This window comes from Castor canadensis, chromosome 1, assembly GCF_047511655.1.
Source record: "Castor canadensis chromosome 1, mCasCan1.hap1v2, whole genome shotgun sequence".
NCBI lineage: Eukaryota > Metazoa > Chordata > Mammalia > Rodentia > Castoridae > Castor > Castor canadensis.
The window spans coordinates 26,112,365-26,138,848 of NC_133386.1; the positions used below are offsets into that span (position 1 = coordinate 26,112,365).

Consider the following 26,484-nt stretch of genomic DNA (forward strand, 5'->3'; position numbering starts at 1 on the left):
GGATGTGTACTCTTGCCAGAATAAGCAAATCCTGAAGATATTTTTTTCACGCAAAGGAAGGAAAATTCTTCTAAGTGTGGTGAAGTTCAGCTTGAAATGATGATGTTCTGGAAGGCCAGAGACAATGCAGCCACTCAAGAAGCTAGGTTCTCCATCAGACATATTTTGGGCATGCTGGAAGGCACGTGTTATGTTATGCTAGCGTACAGATTGAACAGAGGCCTTTCCAACTATGTCTACTACAAAATGCATTCATCAGGGCTTAGGGGATAGCCATGGGATGGGACGAATAAATCTCTCTTCAAATTGAATACTTGGTTTCTTAAAAACCATTTAAAAAACCAAATGCTTAGCCATTACTCTCAGGAAAAAGAAACTGAGAAAGCAACATGCCTGAGTAGAGCAGAGTAGACCTGGTACGGTTATTCCCACAGTTAAAGCCTCAAGTGAAGCAAGCACCAGCATGCAGATGGCTAAGGGACACATGGCATTAGGAGTAAGGGTGGCGGGCCACATAGCATGCTGCCCACAAACAATTCCTTAGCTGAAATTCCTTAAGGTGAACAAGGAGAGTCTCACCCACTGCTGGGGCTCAGTTCCACTCCAGTGTTTATCCTAGTGAGAGGCAAAGCAGCTGTGAGCAGAAGGCACAAACACAGGAGGTACTCACCTCGGCTATCTTCAGCACTGCACTTCCATTCAGGTCAAATGTCGGGGTGTAGGTGATGCACAGTAAAACCTGTGTCCAACAGGAAATAAGGGAGAAGGAAGAGACAGGGGTTAAAATTACAGAAATGCATGTTTGGTCCATAGGCCATCTGCGCAGTTCTAGCTTTGTGATTCCTTCACTTGATCTCATGTTTCCATGCTACCCACTGCTCTCTCATTAGGGACCACAGATTGCCTAATAAAAGAGAGAGTAGACTTTAGATAGAAAGGCCACAAAACTCTCCCCACAGGAAGGATCTCTGCAAAACTGGCCAGAAGCAGCATTCCTTAACAACTCCACATCTGTCCAGTAATAAGGGAAGTCAAAAAATGATAGTGACCATCAGAAAAAAAAATGTCCAGGCCCAGTGTTAGGTAAGGCCTGTGAACCATGTAGACTGGTGTTTTAAATAAGTGTTATTACGATTGTTCTTGTTGTGCTGATCTGGAAACTGAGAGTCAGAATGATTAAGTAGGCTGCCCAAGCTGACACAGTCACAAGTTGTGGAGCTGAAATTTGAACTCAAGTAATCTGAGTCCATGCGCTGACGCACTGGGCAGTGCAGTCTCTGTCTTTTCCTGTGCTCCAGTGTCAGGCACACTCTGTCCCATCCCCTTCCCCAAACCACGTGGGATTACAAGTGCTCTTATGCCACTTGCCTCTTCTCTCCTACAATTTCCCCCAGGACGTGGCATGGGGTTTTCTTATTCCCAAGTCCCAGGTTCCCCTTATTCCCTAAGATGTGCTGACAATGGGCCAATGATATTTGCAAGATCTTGGGCTGTGGAGTGGCTCAAGCGGTAAGAGCACCTGCCTAGCAAGCGTGAGACCCTGTGTTCAAACTCCAGTGCCACCAAAAAATCCCAAACAAACAGACATTTGCAAGATCTTTAAGGATCATTAAAATTCTGCTTTCTCCTTACAGAGCTATTAGGAAACCGATCAATAAAAGCCCAAGACATTTAATGATTGCTTCTAGTTTTGTAGGTAAGAGGACAGACTCTCCCCTCTCCATTTGGCTTCTGGCTTCTCTTGGTGGGGAAACAGACAAGACAGTGCTGGAGCCTGATCCTTTGAGGCTTCAACTCAAATGTCACCTCCCTGATTCCCCTTTCTAACATCTCCTTGGCTTATTTACTTCAGCACTTGCATCAGTCTCCAAAGTTACTCTCATCTCTTGCTTTCTCACTTCAATTTTTTCTACATTGCACAGCTTCTCTTTCATATTTTTTATGTCATGATCCCTGGCAGGGGGACAGGAAGGTTTGAGAGAGTGGCTGGTGGAGGTGGCAATGGTGGTCTGTGGAGGTTACTTGGTCCACCTGGACTCTTGGGTTTTAGAGCATCTGGCAGCACTTTATAGTAAGAAGATAATGACAGCAAATATTTGTCTGAGCTGGTTTATTATTAACATCACTTATAGGCCTGCTCATTGACTTTCTGCCTTCCATCTCCTTCTGCATTCACACAGGTGCACAAAAGTAGATTTAGAAAAGTTTCAAAATTTGATTGGGTTTTCTGTGAACAGGAACTCTCCAGCAGTGGCTGGAGAGGCAGGTGTGAGCCTGTAGGGAAGCCTTGAGTACTGTGAACTGGCAGTTTTCAGAAATCCAGTCTCAGCAAAGGCAGAGGGAGGCCTCCAGCCACAGGGCACAGGAAGCCCAGACAGCCTTACCCAGCCCCCAGCCATGCTGACAGAGCTCCAAAGACCTTTGAAGGAAGGCGTTCCAGACCTAGTGTCTGGCTGTGATATTCAAAGACTTACTAAGCTATATGGAAAAAACTAGAAACAGAACAATGAAAGGAAGTGAAACACATTAATGAAGCCAGCTCCTTAAGCTCATGCAGTTTGTTGTGTGGAGAGCACAGCAGGTTTTTAATCGCCAGGCCAATGGTGTCCCTGCACCCCCATCCTCACCCGGCTCCCATGATTCACAAGATACATACAGGGCATAGTGTCCAATCAGGCTGATGCAACAGAGAGCAATGCCTTATCAAAATGATAAAACTGAGAATGCTCCCGACGCCTAGTAAGCATTAATGCACTGGATTCAAACACAGACAGGGTGTGAGAAACGGAGGGCAACAACAAATTAATATGTGTCTGACTTCCACTGTATAATGAGTGGGCAAAAAAGTTTAGATTAACATTCTGAGCACGTTGGCTCCAAGGACAATAGGAGCACTGAAATATTGAGGGCAGTTCTAGCAGAAATATACCCTTGTCAGGGTCATTATAGCATATTGACTAAATTACCCCAACACAGCAGGAACTTGAGTGACAGGGACAGTTTGCAATCTAGACGGCTGGCACTGCCTCCATAAATAAGCTAAGAAGCAAATTGGAAAAACAGAGGCTAAGGCTTCGGAGGAAAGAGGAACAACATTACAATGGTTATTAGAAGTTCAAAGTCATTTTGTTAAAATATAATAATTGGATAGCTACTATGTGCAAGAGACAATCCCTCAACCAAAACTGTATCTAGAAACCTGGGTGTAAAAAATAAAAGATTAGAATTAGACTAGAAAGGAGAAAATTAATCTGACTTATTGTAAAAATGGGACACAAGTGATAAGAGTCTAGAAAACATGGTCACATTGGGATCAGCATGGGACAGATGTGGCTAGGGAATAATGAGGGGTACAAGAGCACAGGTGTGCTCTTCTGAAGGGGACATCATGGACTAATCCCCCCCAAGGGCATGTCACCATCATGATTAGTGTTTCTCCATCAGGCACATCCTGCCTTGTGGCTGTAACCATGACAGAGCAGGGCTGTGATGTCAGGCTACAAGTGTTCTAGTGATGGGACTGTGGTATGAAATTGTTGTGTGACTTTGCCTATGTTCAATAATCCCTTATCTTTAAAACTTCCATCTTACCTCCCCAAGATTTCTACAGGAACAAATAAATTAAATGGAGTTTTAAAAAAATAGTGCAAGGGCTTGGGATGTGGTAGAATGTACACTTAGCAAGTGAGAGGCCCTGGGTTTGATCCTCAGCACTGCAAAAAGGGGGTAGGAGGTGGGCAAATGGTGAATATCTTTGGGTTGTTTTCTCACACATCACAGAGGTTAAACAAGTTTCTTTTGATGTAGGATATAATTGCAATTCCAACATACATGATGATAATGCTCTTTTTAAGTAAAAAAGTGCATTAGAAAAATCAGATAATCCTCAATTGAAAAGCATAACTCTTTTGGAGATTGCGCTCCTCCCTTTCATATACTTACTCAACTCAAGTCATTGTTTCTTAAGTTTCTAATGCTTGCAGGATTATAAATATAAAGCAAGTACAATCTTTGGCATCAAGCCATCTCGCATCTATTGGAGACAGTGCGGCCTGACAACTGTACTTCAGAAATGAGTTATAATCGAAAGGTGTAGAAAGATTTTCAAGGCCACAGTAACTATGGAGAAAGCCGACTTTGTACATGAAAAACCATCTCTGATCCTGGAGAAGAATGGAGGGCAAAATGAGCCACAGAAAGGAAAAGTCTCGAGCAGAGGCATGGAAGTGGAAAAGCAGAGACCACAGAAGATGCTGGAAAGGTGAGTGGAACTTTGCTTCATATCAGTTTAAATGCTCTAGGTAGGCTAAGTGTTTATCTCCTATTATCTTAGGGTTGTATTGCCATAAGGCAATACGATTGAGCATCCACAATCAGAAAATCTGAAATGCTCCAAAATCCGAAACTGAAAAGGCTTTGGATTTTGGAACATTCAGATTTTTTAACTAGAGATTGTCAACTGGTAAAGTCTGTGCAAACATTCCAAAACCTGAACTATTTAGAAATCAAATACATTTCTGGTCCCTAGCATTTAGGATCCTGAACCTGTGATACTAAGATTTCAGGTGACCTATTTGGAGATGTTATAATCTGATATGCTCCCATTCATGATGCCCAGAAAATGGGCAGGACCTTATTCTAGACAGGGAGAAAATCATCTCTGTTAACCAGAGAGCATCTCTAATGGACTTATAAAACATTCCCCCCACTTAACTCTTCCTGTTATGCTTTATTCAGAACCTGTCTTTCACACTCACCATCATCAGTGGTAATTTATGTAAAATTTATGAGCTCAAGGGCCCATTTCTGTTAAGGTTTGAAATGTATCCTCCACAAGACCATTTCCAGGGGATTTAGGGCAGGAGAGTACCTGCCTCGCAAGCATAAAGCCCTGAGTTCAAATTTCAATGCTGCTGAGAGAGAGAGAGAGAGAGAGAGAGAGAGAGGCCTGTCCATTTCACTTCTGCATGTGTGCTGCATGATTCAGGCTTTCATTCATCCATTCAACAAGTGCTTACTGAGATGTGGCTAGCATCAGATCCTTTGCTAGGTGCTGGGCATACCGCAATGAACAAAGACACACAATCCCTGATCTTGCCGAGCTAACATCTGGCATGAAGATAGTCACAAGATAAACGATTGCAACAAATTGTGATGAGCATTCTGCACTGAGAAAATCACTGTGCTCTGAAAAGGTGTTTCCAGGCCTAACATGTCATGCACAAGTTGTAATCCTGGATTCACGCTTTCATGGGACTCTAAATTTAACAGGCTGTAACACATATAATTAATAAATTAATCCCAGAAAAGAAGGTAAGAGTGCCATCAAAAGTGAGGGAGTCAGCCTACCACTAAGTCACATGGGACCTAGTGGGGAACATTGGGGCATATGGAATGAGTATGACATTCTCTTATTATGAAAACTATCTTAATTTATGCACAAGTGCTTTGAGTGGTTGTAGCTTCATTTTTCAAAATGCTAGATGTCATTTACAAAACAAACAAAATATACTACCAGAACTCATGAAAGTAACTAATAATGTGAGTGCAGCCCAGAGAAGGCCTTGCCCTCACTTTTCCTTGTATGTGGAAGAAATTTGTAATACCAGAGATGTTTTAGACCCCAACTCTGGCCCTGGTTGCAAGTTTAGCTTTGTTATTTAACATGCATTGCCTTCTAGCCTCTTCTGCAGATTGGCTTAAAACTTCATAAAATTTTAAAAATCACTGCATAATTCCTTCTTTTCAGAAACACTCTAGTTCTTTTTTTTACTCTAAGTTGGCAACAGCAAGGACAGAAATATCAGCAAAGAACACAGGAATATGGAAACACCAAATGTCTTTCCAATGGATGTAGGGTATGTCTGACTTCTGCACTTGAGCCTTCTGGAGTCTGAATTACTAAAAGTGCACCTTGACCACGAAGTAGAAACAGATTCTTGGCCACATGGTTCATGTGTAAATAACAAAGCAGCCCCAGAATTCTGAAGGCAGCAAAGTGGCAGAGTGTCAATCTTTACAGTGAAGGAGAGAAGGATTTGCAAAGTAAGCACACAGAATTTCAGGAGACATTTCCTTATTTAAATTTAAAACACAGGTGCCAAAGATAAGTACTTCGATCAAGGTTTCTCAGCCTCGGCACTCTGGACAATCAATGTGGGTTAAGTCTGTTTTGGGGGGTGGGGAGGGGATCATCCTGTGCCCTGTAGGACACTGAGCAGCGTCACTGACTTCTACTCAACAAATGACAGTGGCACACCCCCTACCAGTCATGATAACTGAAGCACAACCCCAGTTGAGAGCCACTGTTTTAGAAGGTTCAGCCCTGTGCCTTGTGGATAGTTGCAGAACCTCTGCCACAAGAGCCGGCAGAGCTGGCATCCAGGACTACAGGAAGACATCAGGGAACCATTGATCAGTCACTGAGTCACATCTAAAGGGCAGAAAGCAACGGGTGGTGGAGTTGCAATGTCAGTCTTCATTTTGACTTAAAATGCATCAAGACATTTTACTATTTTACTTCATGAAACTTCTACCACTGATGTCTTAAATGACTAGTGTTAGCTGAAGTAGCAGGGAATCACATGAATCACTTTCTGGCTCAACTTGCCCAAATTCTGATAATTGGCCTATTTTGAGCAATTTTTTTTTTTTTTGTCAATAGAAGATTTTGCCAGAGAAAAACATTTCAAATTTCTCATTGGTTTATGGTCATATCTCAGGTATATGTCTAGCTATTATGTGTTGCCATGGTAACAAGCTATTGCTATTCATCAGCTAGGTACCTAATTCTAGGAAAAACTATAACAGTGTTTATTTGTAACTATTAATCACAAATAAACGAAATCTATTCCTATTTTCTTCCTCCTTCTAAATTCCCTTGACAACTCTCATAGCTACTACATCACAATTCTATTTCTTAAAGCTGACATGCTCCCTAAATTTTAATCTTTAATTTTAGTTTCTAAACATACAAATGAATACAATTGTTTTTTGATATCAAGGGGCATTAGGACCTCACATAAGATACCAAAATACATCTAAAGACTAAGTCAACTCTCAGCCCTGCTACAAGGCCTGTCCAGAAAATCTAAATGGCTGAGAAAACAATTCTTCTCCATGACTGCTCAAGCCTGGACCCAAACTAAAACACTCCAATTTACTTATTAAAAGAAAAGATTTGCTGATATAGGAGGTTACTTCAATTCCAAAATATAAATCTGTGCTGATCTTTCTCATTTTTGAACTCAGACATTATCTATAAACTCAATTTACTTTCTGTTGTTGTTGTTTATTGTGATGGGTCACTGAAAACTACCATGTGTTTCCTTCTCTCCATTAGTCAATAACTAAATTAAAAAGCAATTAGTTAGCATCTGCCAGCCGCTCTGCTAGGCACCAAAGGGAGAAAACAATTCTAACAGTTTATCATCAGTTTTCCCTTACTAACTAGTGAAAATTCCCAGCCAGGCCTGAGTCAAGAGTTTAGTTGGAGAGATTATGCTGTGTAGTTTCCCTGATGGGCCACTGTAGGGAATCCCCTGGGTCTTAGCTAAACTTCCACACATCTGAATGCATCCTCATCCCTACCCTCAGAGAAAGTACAAAGAAAAAGGAGCAGGAGGTAGCAGAAAGGGTAACAAGCCAGCTATCTCTGACTGGGGAAAAATAAACTGATTCTCATGTGATAAGTGCCATGGCAGACTGCCAGTTGCCTCTTAACACAATGGTCTTCTTTTTCAAGAATAGAACTCTAGCACATGCCTGCCCAAGAAAAAGACTACATTTCCCAGCTTTCCCCACAAATGAGTGTTGCCCTATGACTAAGTCTGGCCAATCAGCTGTAAGCAAAAATGTCATCCTTCCTCCGGCTGGTTGGCTGGACTGTGGATGTGCTGGCTGGGAAGTGGGGAGTCATTGCCGGCTACCAATAGCCATTTGGAGAAACACTGTCCAAGAAATGACAGTCTGTAATAACATGGTTCAGTCAATACTGGCTTAAGTTTATGTGGAAGAAAAATAAAATTCTGCCTTGTTTTAGCCAGAATGAATCCTAATACTGCAATCCTTTCTTCCCCCTTTCCACCACAGTCCTTGACTATTTGCTTCTCACTTATACTTTAGTTTTTTTTTTTTTTCTTTTTTCACTGTAAAGATCAGGGCTTCAAAAGTCTCCTCTGCCCTTTTTCATCTGCCCTCCATCAGGTCTTTTTTTTTCATTTTTCTTTTATTATTCATATGTGCATACAAGGCTTGGTTCATTTCTCCCCCCTGCCCCCACCCCCTCCCTTACCACCCACTCCGCCCCTTCCCTCTCCCACCCCTCAATACCCAGCAGAAACTATTTTGCCCTTATTTCTAATTTTGTTGTAGAGAGAGTATGAGCAATAATAGGAAGGAACAAGGGTTTTTGCTGGTTGAGATAAGGATAGTTATACAGGGCATTGACTCACATTGATTTCCTGTGCGTGGGTGTTACCTTCTAGGTTAATTCTTTTAGATCTAACCTTTTCTCTAGTTCCTGGTCCCCTTTTCCTATTGGCCTCAGTTGCTTTTAAGGTATCTGCTTTAGTTTCTCTGCGTTGAGGGCAACAAATGCTAGCTCGTTTTTTAGGTGTCTTACCTATCCTCACCCCTCCCTTGTGTGCTCTCGCTTTTATCATGTGCTCATAGTCCAATCCCAGTGTTGTGTTTGCCCTTGATCTAATGTCCACATATGAGGGAGAACATACGATTTTTGGTCTTTTGGGCCAGGCTAACCTCACTCAGAAAGATGTTCTCCAATTCCATCCATTTACCAGTGAATGATAACATTTCGTTCTTCTTCATGGCTGCATAGAATTCCATTGTGTATAGATACCACATTTTCTTAATCCATTCATCAGTGGTGGGGCATCTTGGCTGTTTCCATAACTTGGCTATTGTGAATAGTGCCGCAATAAACATGGGTGTGCAGGTGCCTCTGGAGTAACCTGTGTCACAGTCTTTTGGGTATATCCCCAAGAGTGGTATTACTGGATCAAATGGTAGATCCATGTCTAGCTTTTTAAGTAGCCTCCAAATTTTTTTCCAGAGTAGTTGTCTTATTGCGAATCCTCTTCCAGTCTGTAGACTATTTTGTCATTGTTTTTAATCACAGCTTATATATTTCCCTGATTTCTGTTTCCATGATTAATCTCCAAACAAAGACTGTGGTTTTTCTTGATTTTGGTTTCATTTTCCTTACCACAAGATCATCTGTGTCCGTCAGATAGCCTGGCACACAAGAAGCAATCAAATATTGGCTGAATAGATTGAAAAAGTTGAAGGATCATTGCACTCTACTAGCAACTCTAGAACACCTGCAGGTAAGTACTGGGAGCCTCTGAATTTATACTTAATTAACTTTTATCACGGGAGAAAAGTTTTAGGACACTTGATTCTTAGAGTGGTTCTCAAGTGTGTTCATTTGACAAAATACCTAGAAATGGTGGTGCTTTTATTAAAAAAGAAATTAGTAAAAAACATTAAAATCTCATCTCAAAAACAATATATAAACTATTTAAAGGCAATCACATTTCCAAGTTTTCAAAGTTTGTTCCTTGCCTTTTTATATATTTTTGTCCTTTGCCTAAGGCAATTGTTCCAAAGAGTATAGAAGCAAGAACAAAAACTTAGGAAGAATTATATCAATGTGCAGAGTAGAAAAAGACCATCTCACTCAACCTCAGCAGAAAGAAGAAGGACTGTCCAAAACCAAATCACTTGGGAGAAACACATGTTTTAGGCATGTACTGCACTTATTGTACAAGCAGTATGTTTGTTTGCTTGTTAGATCGACCTCCAACAACGGTACCTTGCACAGTTAGACATTTTTCATCAAATACTGGATTTTTCCTTAATGCTAGAGTCTGCTGCAAATCTTCTAATGTGCCTTGGTGGCTTTAGGCTAAAAAGTGATTTCTTTCCTCCTCAATACAAGAAGGCAAGACAAATTAGCCACTCATCCTCAAACTTCACTAACAATTGTTCTTTCTACGACACACTCTAAAAGACCAACTCCTCAGAGTTAATGACACTAAACCATTAGATAAATGGATAACTATTTGAATAAATTTCCCAATGGAAGACTTGCCATTAAAACATTACTGAGAGTGGACTTAAAAATGGTCCTTCTGTGCTGGGGGTGTAACTCAGTGGTACAGCACTTGCCTAGCATGTGCAAGGTCCTTGGTTTGATCACCAGCACCTCAAATAAATAAAAAATAAAAACAGTTCTTCTATGTGGCCTGTTTCGTACTGCCAGCCCAGGCTGACTATAGTGCAGGTACCTTAACACCAGAGTTCCAAGTACACACAAAGAGTAAACTCCCTGTCCAGAATGCTCTCACCTTTCTAGTTCTAGAGAAGTCTGGTAGGCTTTTATCACAAAAAATTACCTCAACAGTAGATGACATTTTTTTTTCCCTTTCACCAACTCTCTCACATGCACCAAGGGCCATTAGCTGATTTTATGGGAAAGACACTTTATTTAATTCTTTTCTTTGCCTTTCCTGACTTCTTAGCCAAGGGCTCTCACTTTGTCTTAGATGAATCAATGGCAGAAGTGAACCATTCAAGCCCATGTCTGCCTCAGGTTTTTGCACTTGCTGTTCCCTCTTCTATTTTATTTTTATTGTTTTAAATTTTCTTTTTAATTAGCATACATTAATAATACAAGGAGAGTTCACTGTGATAATTTCATACACGCATACATCCCTTGAATATGCTTACCGCTCCTTCATACTTCTATTCCTTCCCCCCTTTTGCAAACAGTGTTTGGTGGGCTCATTATGGTTTCCTCATATGTATATATGTAGAGTATTTTAATCCTCTTCACCCCCCAGTATCCTTTCTGTTTCACCTCCCTTCTTGCACTGACTTCCCAATTCTTTATTTTTTTTTGGCAGTCCTAGGGTTTGAACTTAGAGCTTTGTGCTTGCTAGGCAGATGCTCTACCACTGCTGCCACGTTTTCAGGCTGATACTCCTTTTCATATTTGAATCTAGTTCATGGAATTAGTGAGAGAATATCCTCTAAAAACATACAGGACTCTGAGCTACTCTTAGCTTTGCCCTTTTTTGTTTGTTTGTTTGTTTTTGTGGTACTGGCATTTGAACTCAGGGCTTCATGCTTGTAGGAACTTTGATTGGCCTGTGACTTAAATTTTCGTTTGACCTTCCATACAGTGGAAAAAGTAAATGTCTACCTCCTACAGGTTTTTTAGGATAGTCTTAGCAGACAAGGGAACCTACTGTTTAAAAGCACAGATTTCCCCTGAGGCTGAATTATGGTTCAGATACTGGCTTTGTTATTTCACTAGCTATGAGACCTTAGTATGAATGCAAAGTACTTGCTTGAGTGTCTGATGCATAAAAAATGTTAAATAATCAGCCCCTGCCATCTCTTCTTTGACAATTGCACTCCACCAGTATTCACTTCTACTATCTCAAAATATACATAAAAGAAAACATCCAATAATAGAACACTCATTGGATGCTCTCTCTTGGTCCAGAATCCCATCCTTCCTTATCACCAAAGCCGGCCTGCCCTCCCCAGATAGGATGCTCACATCTCTCACAGAGGCAGAAGGCCAGCCATAATTCCTTCCTGCCTTTGAAGACTAAGCCAACTGTATCAGTTAATAACCTCACTAAAGGTTATCCATTAGTAAGAAGGAAAGAAAGTCCTAATTACTCTAGTCAGGGACATCATTAGTTATGTCCATGGCTCCTAGAACGTCTTCATGGCATTTACATAAATGGCACACACCAGGGGAAAATGTTACCAAAACACAAGAATTTAGTCTAAATCTTAAAGACCTCCCTGCCATCCATGAATCCCTTTCATCATAATCTATCTTCAGAGAAACCTTCTTTCTGATTCTTTACAATTCTGACACTTTGTTTGCTTGAGCTATAAAATTTTTATTTGGATTTCATGACCATTTCAATAAATCAAAGGTGCCTTTTCTCTCTCTCCTATCAAACACTAAAACCATACAGGACAGTTCCTACACTGATTTAGCCTCATTCCTACTTAATTTGTTGGAAGCAAGCATCATTGCTTTTTTTTTTAACCCTTTGATTCAAAGTTTAGGACCTTCTTTCTCAATGAGAACACTATCACCAGAAACTGAGGGTCATTTTCAGCAAGTTTCTGCTTAATCCTGGGGACAATTCTAAAAGAGGACTCCATATTATTCTTTGTCCGATTTAATCCAATGGCTATCTAATCTTAAGAGTGTGATCTGGTTCAATTTCTCATGTTTATAGACATAGCAGACAGCAATATGTAAATAAAATGCATTATACTAGCTTCTAAAAAATAAAATGTAGGATTTGTTCTAAAAATATACAATGCTGTGGTGAGACAGACATAAAAATTGCATAGTGGGTTTTATCCCTCCTGAATAGTATACCCAGGCCAACGTTTGAAAATGCCTACCATATCTCATTTTAAGTGATTTTCAGTACCTACAAAATATTCATGCAAAAATGAGCATTTTTATAGGACAAATCTAGCTTTAAAAATTTATCACCAAAATAAGTTATGTAGAAAAAAAACAAGACTCAATTAACATACCCTTTCTGTGTAGTGGGAATCTAGGCTTTCCTTGCAGACTTACCCAGTTCTCTGGCTCCCTTTTTTCCTTTTAAATGTAATTTTTGGGAGAAGCAGTGGTAAAAACATTTCAATGTAAAAGTGAAATTAGCAAAATCAGGACTTAGTAGGAGATTTTATCTGTTTCATTAGCTATGAGATATATTACTGCATATTACTACAAAGTTAATATAGAAATCCCTTATGCAGAGAAGGGGAGATACAACGTGCTATTCCAAGCCAGAAATTCTATAATTTAGATCAATATTTGTACCCAAATGAGAATTTTAAATCTCAAAAATAGGAAATGATAGTCTTCACCTACCACAGTCCAAAGTTTCATTTCATTGGTAATAAAACCACCAAAAATACAATTATCTCATCATTAATTTTCTAACAACTTGGCTAAAATGTTTCTTTAAAATCAAAGTAAACTACAAAAAATTAACTTAAAGTAGGTTTGATGTGAATTTAAATATTTTCCTAGTTTCAATATTAAAATAATTGAAAACGATAGCATATAGCAAAGAGCCTTACCTTTTAAGGCTCTTTTAATTAGATTTGGGAAATTTAATTAGAAAGAATGACCATCTGGATAATTTCTTTTCTTTTCTTTTTCTCCTCTTTCTTGAAATGTCTGATTTTCCTCCTAGACATTGATTAAAAGTGCCATGGCCTGTTATGGTGACATTAGGAAGGTCATTAAGAGAGTCTGCATGACTTCCACTGGAGTTGACACATGTCATCTCCTGGCCTCAGCAAGGCAGGCAAAGGCCCCGCTGGGCTGGAATTCACTAGCAAGTACAAGTTCTCAAAAGAGGTGTTACTGCTGACACTGCCACTAAACATTCTGCATGTCCATGCCTCCTAGAAGAATCTATCCTTCTTTGTTTTCACTTTTAACACAAATCCCAAATTCCATGAAAATTATCCCTGGGAGAATTTCCAGAAAAACATGCAACCTGCAAGGATGCTTCTTGTACTTGGAGACCTCACAGATGGAGGAGATTCAAAGACTAGACTTGGAGGCCACAACAGTGACTGGCGAGCAGGCTGGCTTGACCTCTCCTTTCAGAGGGGCACAGAGGGAGTAAGGAACAAAACAAATCTAAAGGTGGTTATGCCCAGTTCCTATGAGTACACAGCTGGCATAACATGTCATAAGATAAGGCAAAGCTGAATGCTCCAGAAGCAGAGAGAGTTAAAAATCAAGGAGACCTTTGTGTTGCTGTTGTTTTGCTTTTGAACACAGGACTTCATGCTCTACTACTTCAGCCACATCCCCAGTCCTTTTTGTGTTAGTTATTTTTCAGTCTTGCACTTTTGCCCAAGGTTGGCCTTGGACCATGACCCTACTTCTACCTCCCACATATCTTAGGATCACACACACATCAGCATGCACAGCTTACTTGGTGAGAAAGGGTCTTGCTAAGTTTTTGCCCAAGTGTGGCCTCAAACCATGATCCTCCTATTTCTGCCTCCTGAGTAGCTGAGATTACAGCAGGCAGCCATAGCACCTGGCTAGAAACGAGATCTTTAAAGTCAGCTAGGTTCTCAGTGTTTATTGCGTCTCACTTGGGACACTGGAGGAAAGCACATGTTCCTTAACCCACCCACAGAGCGCTGATTCAGAAGCAGTAGACAGAGGTGGTGGCAGGAGGAACACAGAATCCTTGCTCTGTGCCAGACACCATGCTAAGTTTACAAATGTCATCTTGCTTCATCCCCCCAAATCCTATTGGGAAGGTACTACTACTTACAAATGAGGAAACCAAGACACTGAGTGGTGAAGAATCTGTCCAAGATATCCTACTAGGAATGGAGGGAGGAGGATTCAAACTAGGCAGGCTGACTACCCTAAATTACCCACAGCCCCAGGGCAGTGAGGAACCGTCATGACTGAGGCCAGTTTTCTCCGAATAGAGACACTGAAACCCAAAGAAGTAAAATCTTTTACCCAAGACAAAACCCTTCAATGCATTTCCAGAAAGAAATCAACTACTGTATGACACCAACTATTCTGGAATGTTCCTCTACACATGTTCCCCTGGGGAGGAAAAGGGCAGATCACATTCTTAAAAGCCATCTTGTTGGTTTCTGCTGTATTGCTGTGACCAAGGTGCTGCTCTGGGGCAGAGAACCTATCCTTTTTCTCTCAACTCACTCTTTTTTTTATTATTATTATTATTTATATGTGCATACAAGGCTTGGGTCATTTCTCCCCCCTGCCCCCACCCCCTCCCTTACCACCCACTCCGCCCCCTCCCTTCCCCCCCCTCAATACCCAGCAGAAACTATTTTTGCCCTTATTTCTAATTTTGTTGAAGAGAGAGTATAAGCAATAATAGGAAGGAACAAGGGTTTTTGCTGGTTGAGATAAGGATAGCTATACAGGGCATTGACTCACATTAATTTCCTGTGTGTGTGTGTTACCTTATAGGTTAATTCTTTCTGATCTAACCTTTTCTCTAGTTCCTGGTCCCCTTTTCCTATTGGCCTCAGTTGCTTTTAAGGTATCTGCTTTATCAACTCACTCTTAAGTCACAGAATATAGCACTCCAGTCAGCATAAGGAATATTCACTCATGGAAGTTTCCAAGGGAAAAGAAGGAAGAGCAGATGGAGAGATGCCACCCTAAAAAGAGGTGGTCGTTGGAGATAAGGTTCACATAAGTTAAGGAAGAAAAACAAAAGGCAATTCTTATGTGCCTCCAAAAGATGGTCTTCCTTCTCCCAAGCTGGCCATGCTGCAATCCCAGGAGTTATCAAAACATATTAAGTCTCTGCTTCGTTGTAACACACGCAGGCAGGCAGAATATCTGGAATGGTCAGACTGACCCCAAGCTGACAAATACACTTCCTAAGCACCTTTGATACTCAGGGTTGGACCAAAATACCTTACAGTTTTATGAAATTATGCCTTTTTTGCTGTTAAACAATCAAGGTAATTTTGGAGGACTGTGAACAAGGGCAATGGTCACCTATTCTAAATGAACAATGACTGCAACGCAGAGGCATCCGTTCCAAGATAACAAGCGCAGGGAGCACAGCGTTTCCTGTCCCAATGATACACATGGGTGACCACATCAAACCAACCTTCATCACTTCCACCTGCAGGTCTTCATTGAGCGAGGGCGTCACTTTCACGGCGTTCAGGATCTGATTGAGCAGCTGCTTCTCATCAGAGTCTGTTTCCATGGAAACAAACCTCTCTTCCGACAGGAGCTTCTGCAGAGAGGCAGAGGGCTGTGGTCACAGACAGGCTCTCCATTGCCTTATCTTATTATATATCCACGATCATTTTTGCTACCTGGAGGCATTGGCTACAGGCCCTTAGGAAAGAACTTACCCTATGTGCCTTTAAAAAGACAACTGCATCCAACCTTGGATAAACGGCTTTTGGCAGACTTTTTCCTAACACTAGAGAATTCATTCTGAATTTCAGCGAGCGAAATTCTTGTGTGTGGCCATGCAGTTATTCAGGTGACAGGGATGGAGGGTGGACATGCCCAGGGGACCCTTACCCCCACACCCAAGTCCCCATGTGCCTTTCTGAATGTAGCATCATGGCGCAGAAAGAAAGGGTCTTGAAGCCCCAAGTTCATTTCCTCTGTGCTGTCCTGCTCCGAATGTGGCTCTGAGAGGGAACCGGTATACACCGGGGTTGCCTGGTCCTAAGGGCTAATGCCCCGCCTGAGCCACATCCCCGGGTCTGAGTGTGGCTGTGGCTGGTGGTGACAGCACATCCTGACTCATCCTGACCCCTGATTCTCACTCACGAGACTTCTTCTCCGGTTCTGAACTGATGTCGTGGGTTTGGGGACCCCAGTATAGCACTTTAGTTTTATACCTGTCTGATTTCTTCTTTTCCAGCATAGGTAGAGCCAGCTAGGGAGGAACTTTGGGAACTCAGTCTCACCTGGCATGGTGACAATCCCAATTCTTTCAAAGGGGATTTTTTTTCACATTCATATTGTACATCCAGGGCAGCCCAGAGTTAAAGTTTTCAAATACAAAGCTGCTTTTACTAAATGTGATAAAGCCTGGGAAGCTCTGACTATGTGCCTGACATCACCAGGCAGTAGGTAGAAGGGGCCAGACAGACAGATAGGAAAAGAAAGACCCACACTTGCCAAGTCATAGAAGCTAAGACAAGCAAGTTAGCCCTGGGACGCATGGAGCCGCAACTTAGAGTGTCACAGGGTTAAAAAAAAGAACCCCAAGGGGAATCTATATAATATGAGAAAAAAGCAAACAAACACAGCGGATCAAAGCAAAGACTCATTCATTTTTATGGTGGCCCAATTAGGCTGAGGAAAGCAGAAGGTTTTAATAATTTATTCAGTGTTTAACTATTTCAAATGCTTTTGCATAACAAATATATAATAATTTTAATCCACTGGGGATAAAAAGAGCTGTTTTCTCATTTCCCCTCCCCCCCCATTGGTGGTAACTAGGGTTTGACCTCAGGGCCTCAAAATTGCTAGGCAGACACACTACCCCTTGAGCCACCCCCAGCCCAGTTTTTGTTTTGTTTTGCTTAAATCATTTTTTGTCTAGGATCTGGCCTAGGGTCAGCCTCAGACCCTGAATGTCCTATTAACACCTTCTGCATAGTTGGGATTACTGATACATGTCACCAGGCCAAGCTTGTTGGTTGAGATAGGGACTCACTAACTTTTTTGCCTTGGCTAGCCTTGAACTGCAATCCTCCCAATCTCTGCCTCCTGAGCAGCTGGGATTGCAGAGGTGAGCCACTGTGCCCAGACTCATTTTGACTCTCATGGATATTGACTCTTAAGAGGATTATGGACCTCTCTGAACTTAAAAGGCTAACTGTGAAATTGTCTTTACTGACATGAAACACATAGACAAATGCCACCAACAGAGTCACAAAACCCTGCAGCTTGCACATGAGTGCTTATGTCTAGAAACCAAATCACTTTAGAAGTCAATGTATTTTTACAGTTGTCACCCTCTCACTATGGGAGCTAGAGCCTTTGTTTGGTATAAAACACAAACGCTCAGAGAAAGACATGTGTTCCATCACTCTGACTTTTCTTACTAAGCCAAATTTCTCTTTTCTTCCCAGTCTTGCTCTAGAAACAAAATAATCTATTCACCAGTCTAACTGTAGAATAAAAAAACAAAACAAAATCTTCCCAGTTTACCATCAATTCTCATTGTATTCACCACAGATGTGGAACGTGTATGAGACTTGCACTGGTATGAACTTGGGGTCTCTCTTTCTTGGGATTCCTTACGCTTCTAAAAGTTGGACTCTACAAAAAAAAATTTCATATCTGTGTGCACCTATTTGGGTCTCCAGGCATTGATGTTTGACTACAAAGGTTCAACCAAATATCACTGGGCCCCAGCAAGTGTAGTGAATGTAAAAAGATCCTGTTACCTTCCATAACTATGTCCTACTTGAATTGAATTTTGTCTGGATCTTTAAACAGCCAGCACTTCAAATGTTAACCATTTGCTCTTCCAATGCAAAAGTGGTCTGTCAATTTCTATCACCCTCTGCACTCAGTCCAAGTCTTACCTGCATCCCTGCCAAAGCATGTTGGGCCAGCTTCACATTCTTGGATTCCAAAGCCAACTGGAGAGGCAGCAGGCATTTCTCCCTGGCAGTCACAGAAACAAGGACAACATGTGAGCTCTGCAGAGCTGGCAATCAGGCGATGTAAGCCTTCTGTACTCCCCCTCACAACACCGCCCCCCACATACACGACCACTCTAACCAGAATGCAAAGGCACATGAAAACGCTGTGCTGTGCGGGAGCTTGCCTTCTCACGGGGAGAGCAAATACAAAGACTTTCTCTAATTACTATACGCTATGCTAATTAATACACAGCGGGGTCCACCTTTTCCTAGATTAATGCACTGCTTGCACCCTGTACATCTGGGGTGAACAACTCTAGCACAATTCATATAAATTTCTGTGCTTTGCTCATAGCCCCTTCCCTACCTAGGAAGTAAGTGCATCTTTGCCAGCAACTCTACATCACCAATAAATACTAACGGCCTATTGTTTCGTCAACCCCTCCCCAGCTCAACACATTCAACAAATCATTTACAATTTTAAATTTTTCTGTGACGTCTCCATTAAGAGGCACATCTGGCAATGGAAATTTTATTTATTTATTTATTTTTTTTGGCAGCCCTGGGGTTTGAACTCAGTGCCTGTGCTTGCTAGGCAAGTGCTCTACCTCTTGGGCCACCCCCAGTCCAATATGAAATCCATGACACACTATGTGATAAAGTTGGGGGGGGTGGGGAGAAAGGGGTTCAGGGAAATATAGTAGAGGGGTGAACGTGTACATATCTATGGCACTATCATAATGAAACCCCCTTGTACTATTAATGTATGCTAATAAAAAATAGTTTAAAAAGAGGTGGATTAAGCTTTGTGACACATTTCCATGGCAGAGATACAATCAGATATCAGTTGAATTGGCCAACAATATGCAAACATAAAACGTGGATATTTAAAGCTTAAAAAAATCAGAGCATTAAAATACATTGGAAATAAAGCAAAAGAGCTATAAAGACAAAAATATCTTTGTTAGAGGCACTCACTCTAAATAATTAAACAACAGACCAAGAATTTTAATCACCCATTATTTCCCTCTGGAGTTACACTGACACAACAAATGAAATGTTACTGCATTTTACCAGAGCCATCCCCGAAAAAGCAGAGCTGCCGTTTTTTTATCTGTTTATGTTTTCAGCAGACATGGAAAGATTCATTGTCATTGAGAGTGTGAAAACCACAGGATCAGACTGGAGGGTTTCATCTTTGCAGAAATAAGGGTCACTGTTGTAGAACACAATTCAACAGAAAGCTAATTATAGCTCTGATCCCTTCCTGCTGCTTTGTCAGGGAATCTTCCATCAGCAGCTCCAAGCAGATGAAGTGAGAGTCACAGACACTCTCCAATGCCGGACACAAAGACAGAGCCAACAACAGATTGTCAGGAAGAACATTGACTTCCTAACCCTTGTCCTCTCCCCTCACCAACTCGACACTACCGTGTCCATTTTTATACCATGGTTGGTTAACATCAGTCTTTTTTTCCTGAGATACATCCTCTGACAGATGGATAGATTACCCAACTGTTTATTTTCAGCTGGATGGCTATAATTTAGTCACTGTTATCATTATGGTCAGCTCGTCACAGTTACGAGGCAAATAATGCTGTGCAGTGAATTAGAGCAGGAAGAGCTGATTTTTCTAATTTTGTTTCTTTTGTTCCCTCATAACCAGTTCATGAGCTTGGTAAAATTAATTATAAGGGTGAAAGGAGAGGGAGATGTAGGAATAAAGGCAGATGAAATAGTAGCAGAAGCAGCACAGGACTTCAGCAAACCCTTAAAACAATCAAAATTCCATCAGGATTAATAGGCTGAGAAAGGACTTTCATCTTCGACTTGGAGTCAGATTGATCCAGTGGAAGCACAGTATCAAGGAGCAAATCTGGAGGTCCAGAAGCCTCCACAGCCTAGTAGTCTGGAGTGGGGGAAAATCTATCAGGTATCTATGTGCAGAAAACACACCCAGATTACATAACCCCTCACCAGGGCACCCAGTAGGAGTGGATGCCGCATTCATGGGCTGGGGGCAAGGCACAGGTGGTAGAGCGCTTGCCTAGCACGTACAAAGCCCTGGGTTCAATCCCCATCATGACAAAAAAAACACAACAAAAATGGGATGCCACATTTAGCAGCTACATGGGCCCTTTTGGACACGCTCGGCCTGTGGCTCTTCCCAAGGGAGTGTCTGAACAACTGAACATCCACATCACCCTGCCATCTGCAGCAGTAGCCCTGAAGTCCTCATTCTACCTTGTCATCATGTCACTGACACTGCTGACCTGAGTCAGGTTGCACCACAACTCCAGGGGGCTTCACTGGCTCTCCATGCCAATCGTGATCACCAGGGAGGGCTGACAGAGGGAGGTGGATCAACTAGGTTTGACTGAATTGAAAGACTAGTATCAGTCTTTTCCATGGGCTGTGGAATTATAAAGGCCTAGAATCAAACCCTAACCACGTGTAAGTTGTGCAATCTCAATCAAGACATTTAAGTCTGGTGAATCCATAAAAAGGCTCTTTTTTGTGCCTATGATACTGGGGGACTGAACCCAGGGTCTCACACATGCTAGGAAAGCACTCTACCACTTGAGCCATGTCCCCAGTCCTTTTCTTTGTATCTTGTTTTTGAGACAGAGTTTTGCTAACCTTGCCTATGCTGACCTTAAACTCATGGTCATCCTGAGTGGTTGGGATTACAGATGTGCACCACCATGCATGTCTAAAAGGCATTTAAAGACCAATCTTAGCTGGGCCTAAGGGCACAGTGGCTCACTCCTGTAATCCTCAGTACTTGGGAGGCTGAGATTGGGAAGACCGTGGTTTAAGGCCAGTCCAGGTAGAAGCCTGGCCCCATCTTAACCAATAGGTGGGTACTGCAGTGTGCACCTGTCATCAGCTACTTGGGAGGCTGAGATCAGGATGGTGATTCCAGGCCAGCCTGGGCAAAAATATTTTTGTGAGACTCCCATCTCATGAGAAAGAACTGGGTGTGGTGGTACACGCCTGCCATCCCAGTGACAGCAGGAAGCCTAATACAGGAGAACTGTAGTCCAGACTAGCTAGACAAAAGGTGAGACCTTATCTCCAAAATAACCAGAGCAAAAGGACTGGGAGTGACTCAAGTGGTAGAGCACCTGCTTAGCAAGAACAAAGCCCTGAGTTTTAGCCCTAAAACCACAAAAAAAAAAAAAAAAAATCCTGAAGATTGTAGTAAAGAGTACATGGAGAATATATCAGGGGTTAACATACTTTTCAGTTAAAAGCCAGAAAATAAATATTTTAGGCTGTGCAGATTATATGGTCTCTGTTCTAACTATTCAGCTTTGCTGAGGAACAAAAACAGTCACTGACTTTTTGTTGGTTTTATTGGAATATAGCCTTGATCAATGCTCATTGATTTTCTTTTTAAAAACAGGTTAAAGGCTGGATTGGACCTACAGACTGTATTGCCCAGTCCTGACAAAGACAAAGACAAAGCCCAGCTTTTACCGTGATGCTCCGTCTTGGATATACACATCTACTCTTTTTGTGTACTTGGGAAGATTTTGCACAGCACATGGAGCTTCTTGGAGGGTTTCAGCAAAGCAATGATAGCACATTGATCTGTCTTAGAAATAAGTGCTTTGAGAAGGTGTCACGATAGACAGGGATTTCATCTGGGCACTGAACCAAGGCACTGTATCCATCCAGCCACCAACGGAACCAACATTTAGTGCCTACTATGTGCCGGATACATGCTGGGTGCTGGGGAAGACCAGACACTTGCTTTCATTTGTATTCACGAATGTACAGAAGAAAAAGAGTTCTTACTATCACCTATTATTTCTGCATTTAGTCTTATCTGTCACTATAACCTTAAAATAGGCCTTCCTTCCTTGTTTTATGTTTGAGAAAGTATGGGCTCTGAGTTTTGTAGCCTGCTCAAGACCATACAGCTAAAATGGATTGGAAACAATTCATGTCTAAATCCGTATGATACCCAAAACCAAGTACCTCCCAACCACCTTTGGCCTCAAAAAACTCAGAGCAGAGCTAGACCAGATGGGTTTCTTAGACTTATTTTAGACACAGTCTAACAAAAGACCCTTTTCCTAGAGGAGGTCACATATCATTTCCCAAGGGGACTCATGGGTCCCTGAACTCTAGTTGCACAGGGATCTCAAGTTAAGAGTTCCTGCCCATAGGAGAAAGGACCCTACCCAACATGGCAGAAACTTCAGGGACTGCACTAAAGTAGAGAGTGGAGTTCCCTGGAGTGACTGGGTTTAGGGTTCTGCTAGGAAGACCTGTGAAGTGATGCTACACTAAGCCCTGGACAGAAGCAGTTTGCTGGCTTCCTGGGTGTGTGTGTGTGTGCGTGTGTACATGTGTACTCACAGGAGGTGAGGGGATCAGCCAAATCAATCCTGGCAATCGATGAAATGGCAGACTCCCCTCACATCCTTCCTTCCCTTTTTAAAGTGATTTTAATGAGAGGGCATAACAAGCCTGTTAATTGGATCTTGGGATGAGATTTATGATGAAGATGTGACATGGCACACACTCAGTCCTTTTGTACACTCTGAATAGGAATAAATCATCTTTTGATTTTTCTGGATGCTGCCTTATTGGGGAAAGGGCATAGGAAACCAACTTTCAATTACATTTAGTGATCATTTTTTTATGCGCAGGCACGTGCAGATTCATTCTTGCTTAATTAAATAAAGGCAGTGGCTCCAGTTTTCATGTCCTGACATGCCATTATTTCTTGAAGAAGTATAATTAGCAGCACTGCATATTCATGAAGAGGACATTATCCAGCGACACTGTGTCTGGTTGTATCAAGGAGACTGAACTTGTTTCCTTAACAGCTCTGTTACAGTTCACAGACCAGCAGTATTGGGCTGGGAGGTCACAAAAGACAAAGGGAAATTAAGATAGGTGAATAGGGGAAGGTAAGACTCACCAATAATCACCCAACACAAGCACAAATGTGAAGTTCAAGTAAAACCAAAGATATTTCTGGTATTGGGCTGGTTCTTCCTTTATGTACTAGACAGGAAGGAGCATGGAGGCACCATATATTTGTACACTCTACAATTCTAGGATTCCGTGATGGAAATCATTTATTAAATCACTGTTTGATAACACAGAGGGTCAGGCAGAAATCAGTAACCTGTGTACACAATGGACCAAACTATACAAATTTTATCTTTGCTATTTGATAGGTCTACTTTTTTAAAAATAGCTTCAGACAATCTAAAAAGCTACATAAACACAAAACATTTTGTTACATTCTTATGAAGGACAACGGGCTTATCTTTTTTCATTTTAAAGTTTTATCTAATATTATTCCAATATTTTAAAACTATGAAACACTACAAATCAAGAAGATAATTTATTCATCTTAGAAAAAATTAACAATGGATCATGGCTTGGTATTTTCACCTACAATCTGGGATTATCAGTATTAATACTTTCACCATAAGGTATGAATTCTCTATAATCGGGGAGAAAAAAAACTATTTTTTTTATTTCTAGGGGGAGAAGATGACATAAAGTGCAGATGAATTCTATGAGAGATTGTTCTAGAATCCACTTTTTGACAAACATTGAGATCTATTAAGTACTAGACCCTGAGTATAAAACAAAGGGAAAAATAGGAATTGCTCCTGTCCAAGGTAGGAATGAGTATAAATTTACTTTCTAATAACCAAAAATAGTAAAACACCTGAGATGTGCTAACAGCAGGTTATTTACAGGTTAGCTGAGCCTGTAAAGAAGAGCACATGCAATAAAAAGGCCAAATGAGTGGCTGCTCGCTCCAGAGGACACAACACTTCATGCTGGCCCGGCACTGGCCTTTTTCTCTGCGTCAGGCATTTTGTCACCTCAACCACAGGGTAGCTGATAGAAGGGAGAGTGATAGCTGAAGTCACAGAGTGCCATATATTAAAGCCTCCAGGGTGCCCAGCAATGTGCTATGGATTTAGAAGACCCTTGATCACTGAAACCCAGTGAAGATCAAATCTCATCAATGTTTACTAATGAGGAAATCAAGGGGAAGAAAGAAAATTCTCCCATGGATGAAAGGCCAAGCAGGCCCCAGGGTCCCTGAGGTGCTCCAGGGCAGCCTTACTACTCAGCACTGGTCAGCCTCAAACCATGCCCCAAGAACTGGGTGAAGCAGTCTACACAGACCAAGTGGGTGAGAGATCTCTTATGAAGACACTCTTTTCTTCCCATCCTCTGTCCGTCCATCCTTCCACTTCCGTACTTTGGCTGTCATGAAGTCGTTTGCTCACAGACTTGGGCATGCCCACTGGACATACCATAAACTGCTCTGCACCTCCATGGGACATTGAACAACCCCAGGGAACCACCTCTGGCCATCCCATGGAGAGGTTCTGCTCCTTAAGAATTCAGAAAAAAGCAATTTGTCAACGTATGTCAAGAGCTTAAAAATATTCGTGTGCTCTGACCTGGGATTTCTTCTACTAAGAACCTTTCCTAAGGAAATAATCATAGTGGTAGCAAAATGTCACATGCAAAGACTTTCACTGAAGTGTCACTCACAATGTAAATAAGGTTAAATCAGGATACAGCTAGAGGATGGGGTAATAGGCAATAACAAAGTATTCTGAAGTTTTTCTTTTTTTTTTGTTTTTCATAGAGATAAATTTATTCAACTTTGAAGTTTTTCTTAACACAGGAAAACTTTTTGAAAATGTTGCACAACAAAATGGGAATACAATGTCAAATGTATACCATGCTCCAGTCCTGCTTTTGAATGAAAAACCATACGTACACCACACACACACACACACACACACACACACACACACACACACACACAGAGAAAGAGAGAGACAGGAAGAAAGAGTGGGTGGAAGGAGGGGGGAATGGAAAGAAATTCCCCTAACACCCCCCAAATGTAGCTCTGTCTTTTGAAGACAGGCATTCTTTTTGTTTGTTTTTTGAAACAGGTTCTCACTATGTAGCCCAGGCTTGCACTCATGATCCTCTTGCCTCAGTCTTCCAAGTACTGGCATTATAGGTGTGCACTACCTTGCATGGCTACTTTTACATCTTAAAAAATTCAAGAATATATTAATCATCCCTTAATATCCATGGGGGATTGGCTCTGGGATACTCAAGTCCCTTATATAAAATGCCCTAGTGTTTGAATATTACCTATATACGCCCTCCTGTGTACTTTAAATCCTCTCTGCATTACTTATAATACTGAATACGGTGTGAATGCTATGTTAACAGTTGTTACACTGTGTTTAGGGAATAAGCAGGAGTAAAAAAAGCCTGTACAAGTTCAATATAGATAAAATGTTAAAAATAATAAATAAACAACTTCTAGTACAAGCTTGGTTGGGTCTATGGATGGTGAACCCACGGATACTGCTTTAGACTATGGAAAAGTGCAGCTAGCCCTTTCCTGCATGTGCATAAACCTGCTCCACCTTGCCTTCAGGCTTTGACCATGAACCCTGAACTCTGCTGTGTTTCCTCCTGCTCTTCCTCTAGGCTCCCAGCATCCCTCCTATTACCCCCAGACTCCCCCTTATCTACAGTTGGACCATATTCCTAGAACAGCTTCCCCTTTGCTGCCCTCTAAAGAAATTCCTTACCATCTTTCAAAGGCTTACTGGACTCTTTCTTCTCCTTAAACCCTTGACAGGCACTAGGCTCACTTGCAGTGGCCTTAGTCATATCTGTAAGGTAAAGTCAGTACACGTCATTTGATCTTGCTTCTGTCTTTGACACGTTTTCCTACCATCAGGCCCGCAGGTGTAGTGTGAAAACCCTCACAGCATGCACCATGCCTACGGAAATTGTTCTGGGATCACATGCGTTTTGTTATTTAATGATTTTTTCATGATGAAAACACTCCAGCTGGTAATGAAGAGTTTAGGTCTGTGGCCAGGCTCTACAGCAGGAGGGCAGCGCCCCCTGCCACGAAGAGACAAGGAATAACAAACCACAGGGAAGACTCAAATCTTAGGCAAGAGGACACCAGCTGGACAATAACACAGCCAGCTTTTCCTATGCTGATAACCTTGTACAAATGTGAGCTACTTCTTAAAAATGGCAACTCTTATGCAGAAATACGAGTGGCATATTATCTTGCAGGAAAGTCCACACAACCAAAGACAGGTGACTTAAAAACAAATCACTTTGGGAAACACGGTGATGTTATGCCCTATCCGGGACCCACTGGCCTATGGAAGCTCACAAATAATACACGCATCTGTTTATCCGAACTTA

The 26,484-nt window shown here is 41.6% G+C and overlaps 1 protein-coding gene across 2 annotated transcripts in view; it reads right to left on the minus strand.

The window, feature by feature from the left end:
• Arfgef3 (ARFGEF family member 3) overlaps nucleotides 1–26,484 on the minus strand; it is a 141,641-nt gene that overhangs the window by 80,924 nt on the left and 34,233 nt on the right. For both annotated transcript variants that reach the window (XM_074073635.1, XM_074073642.1), the window contains 3 exons: nucleotides 18,172–18,253; nucleotides 15,717–15,848; nucleotides 671–739 (listed from right to left, as the gene is read on the minus strand). In XM_074073635.1, coding sequence (XP_073929736.1) covers nucleotides 671–739; nucleotides 15,717–15,848; nucleotides 18,172–18,253 — 283 coding nt within the window. The remainder of the gene's footprint in view (nucleotides 1–670; nucleotides 740–15,716; nucleotides 15,849–18,171; nucleotides 18,254–26,484) is intronic.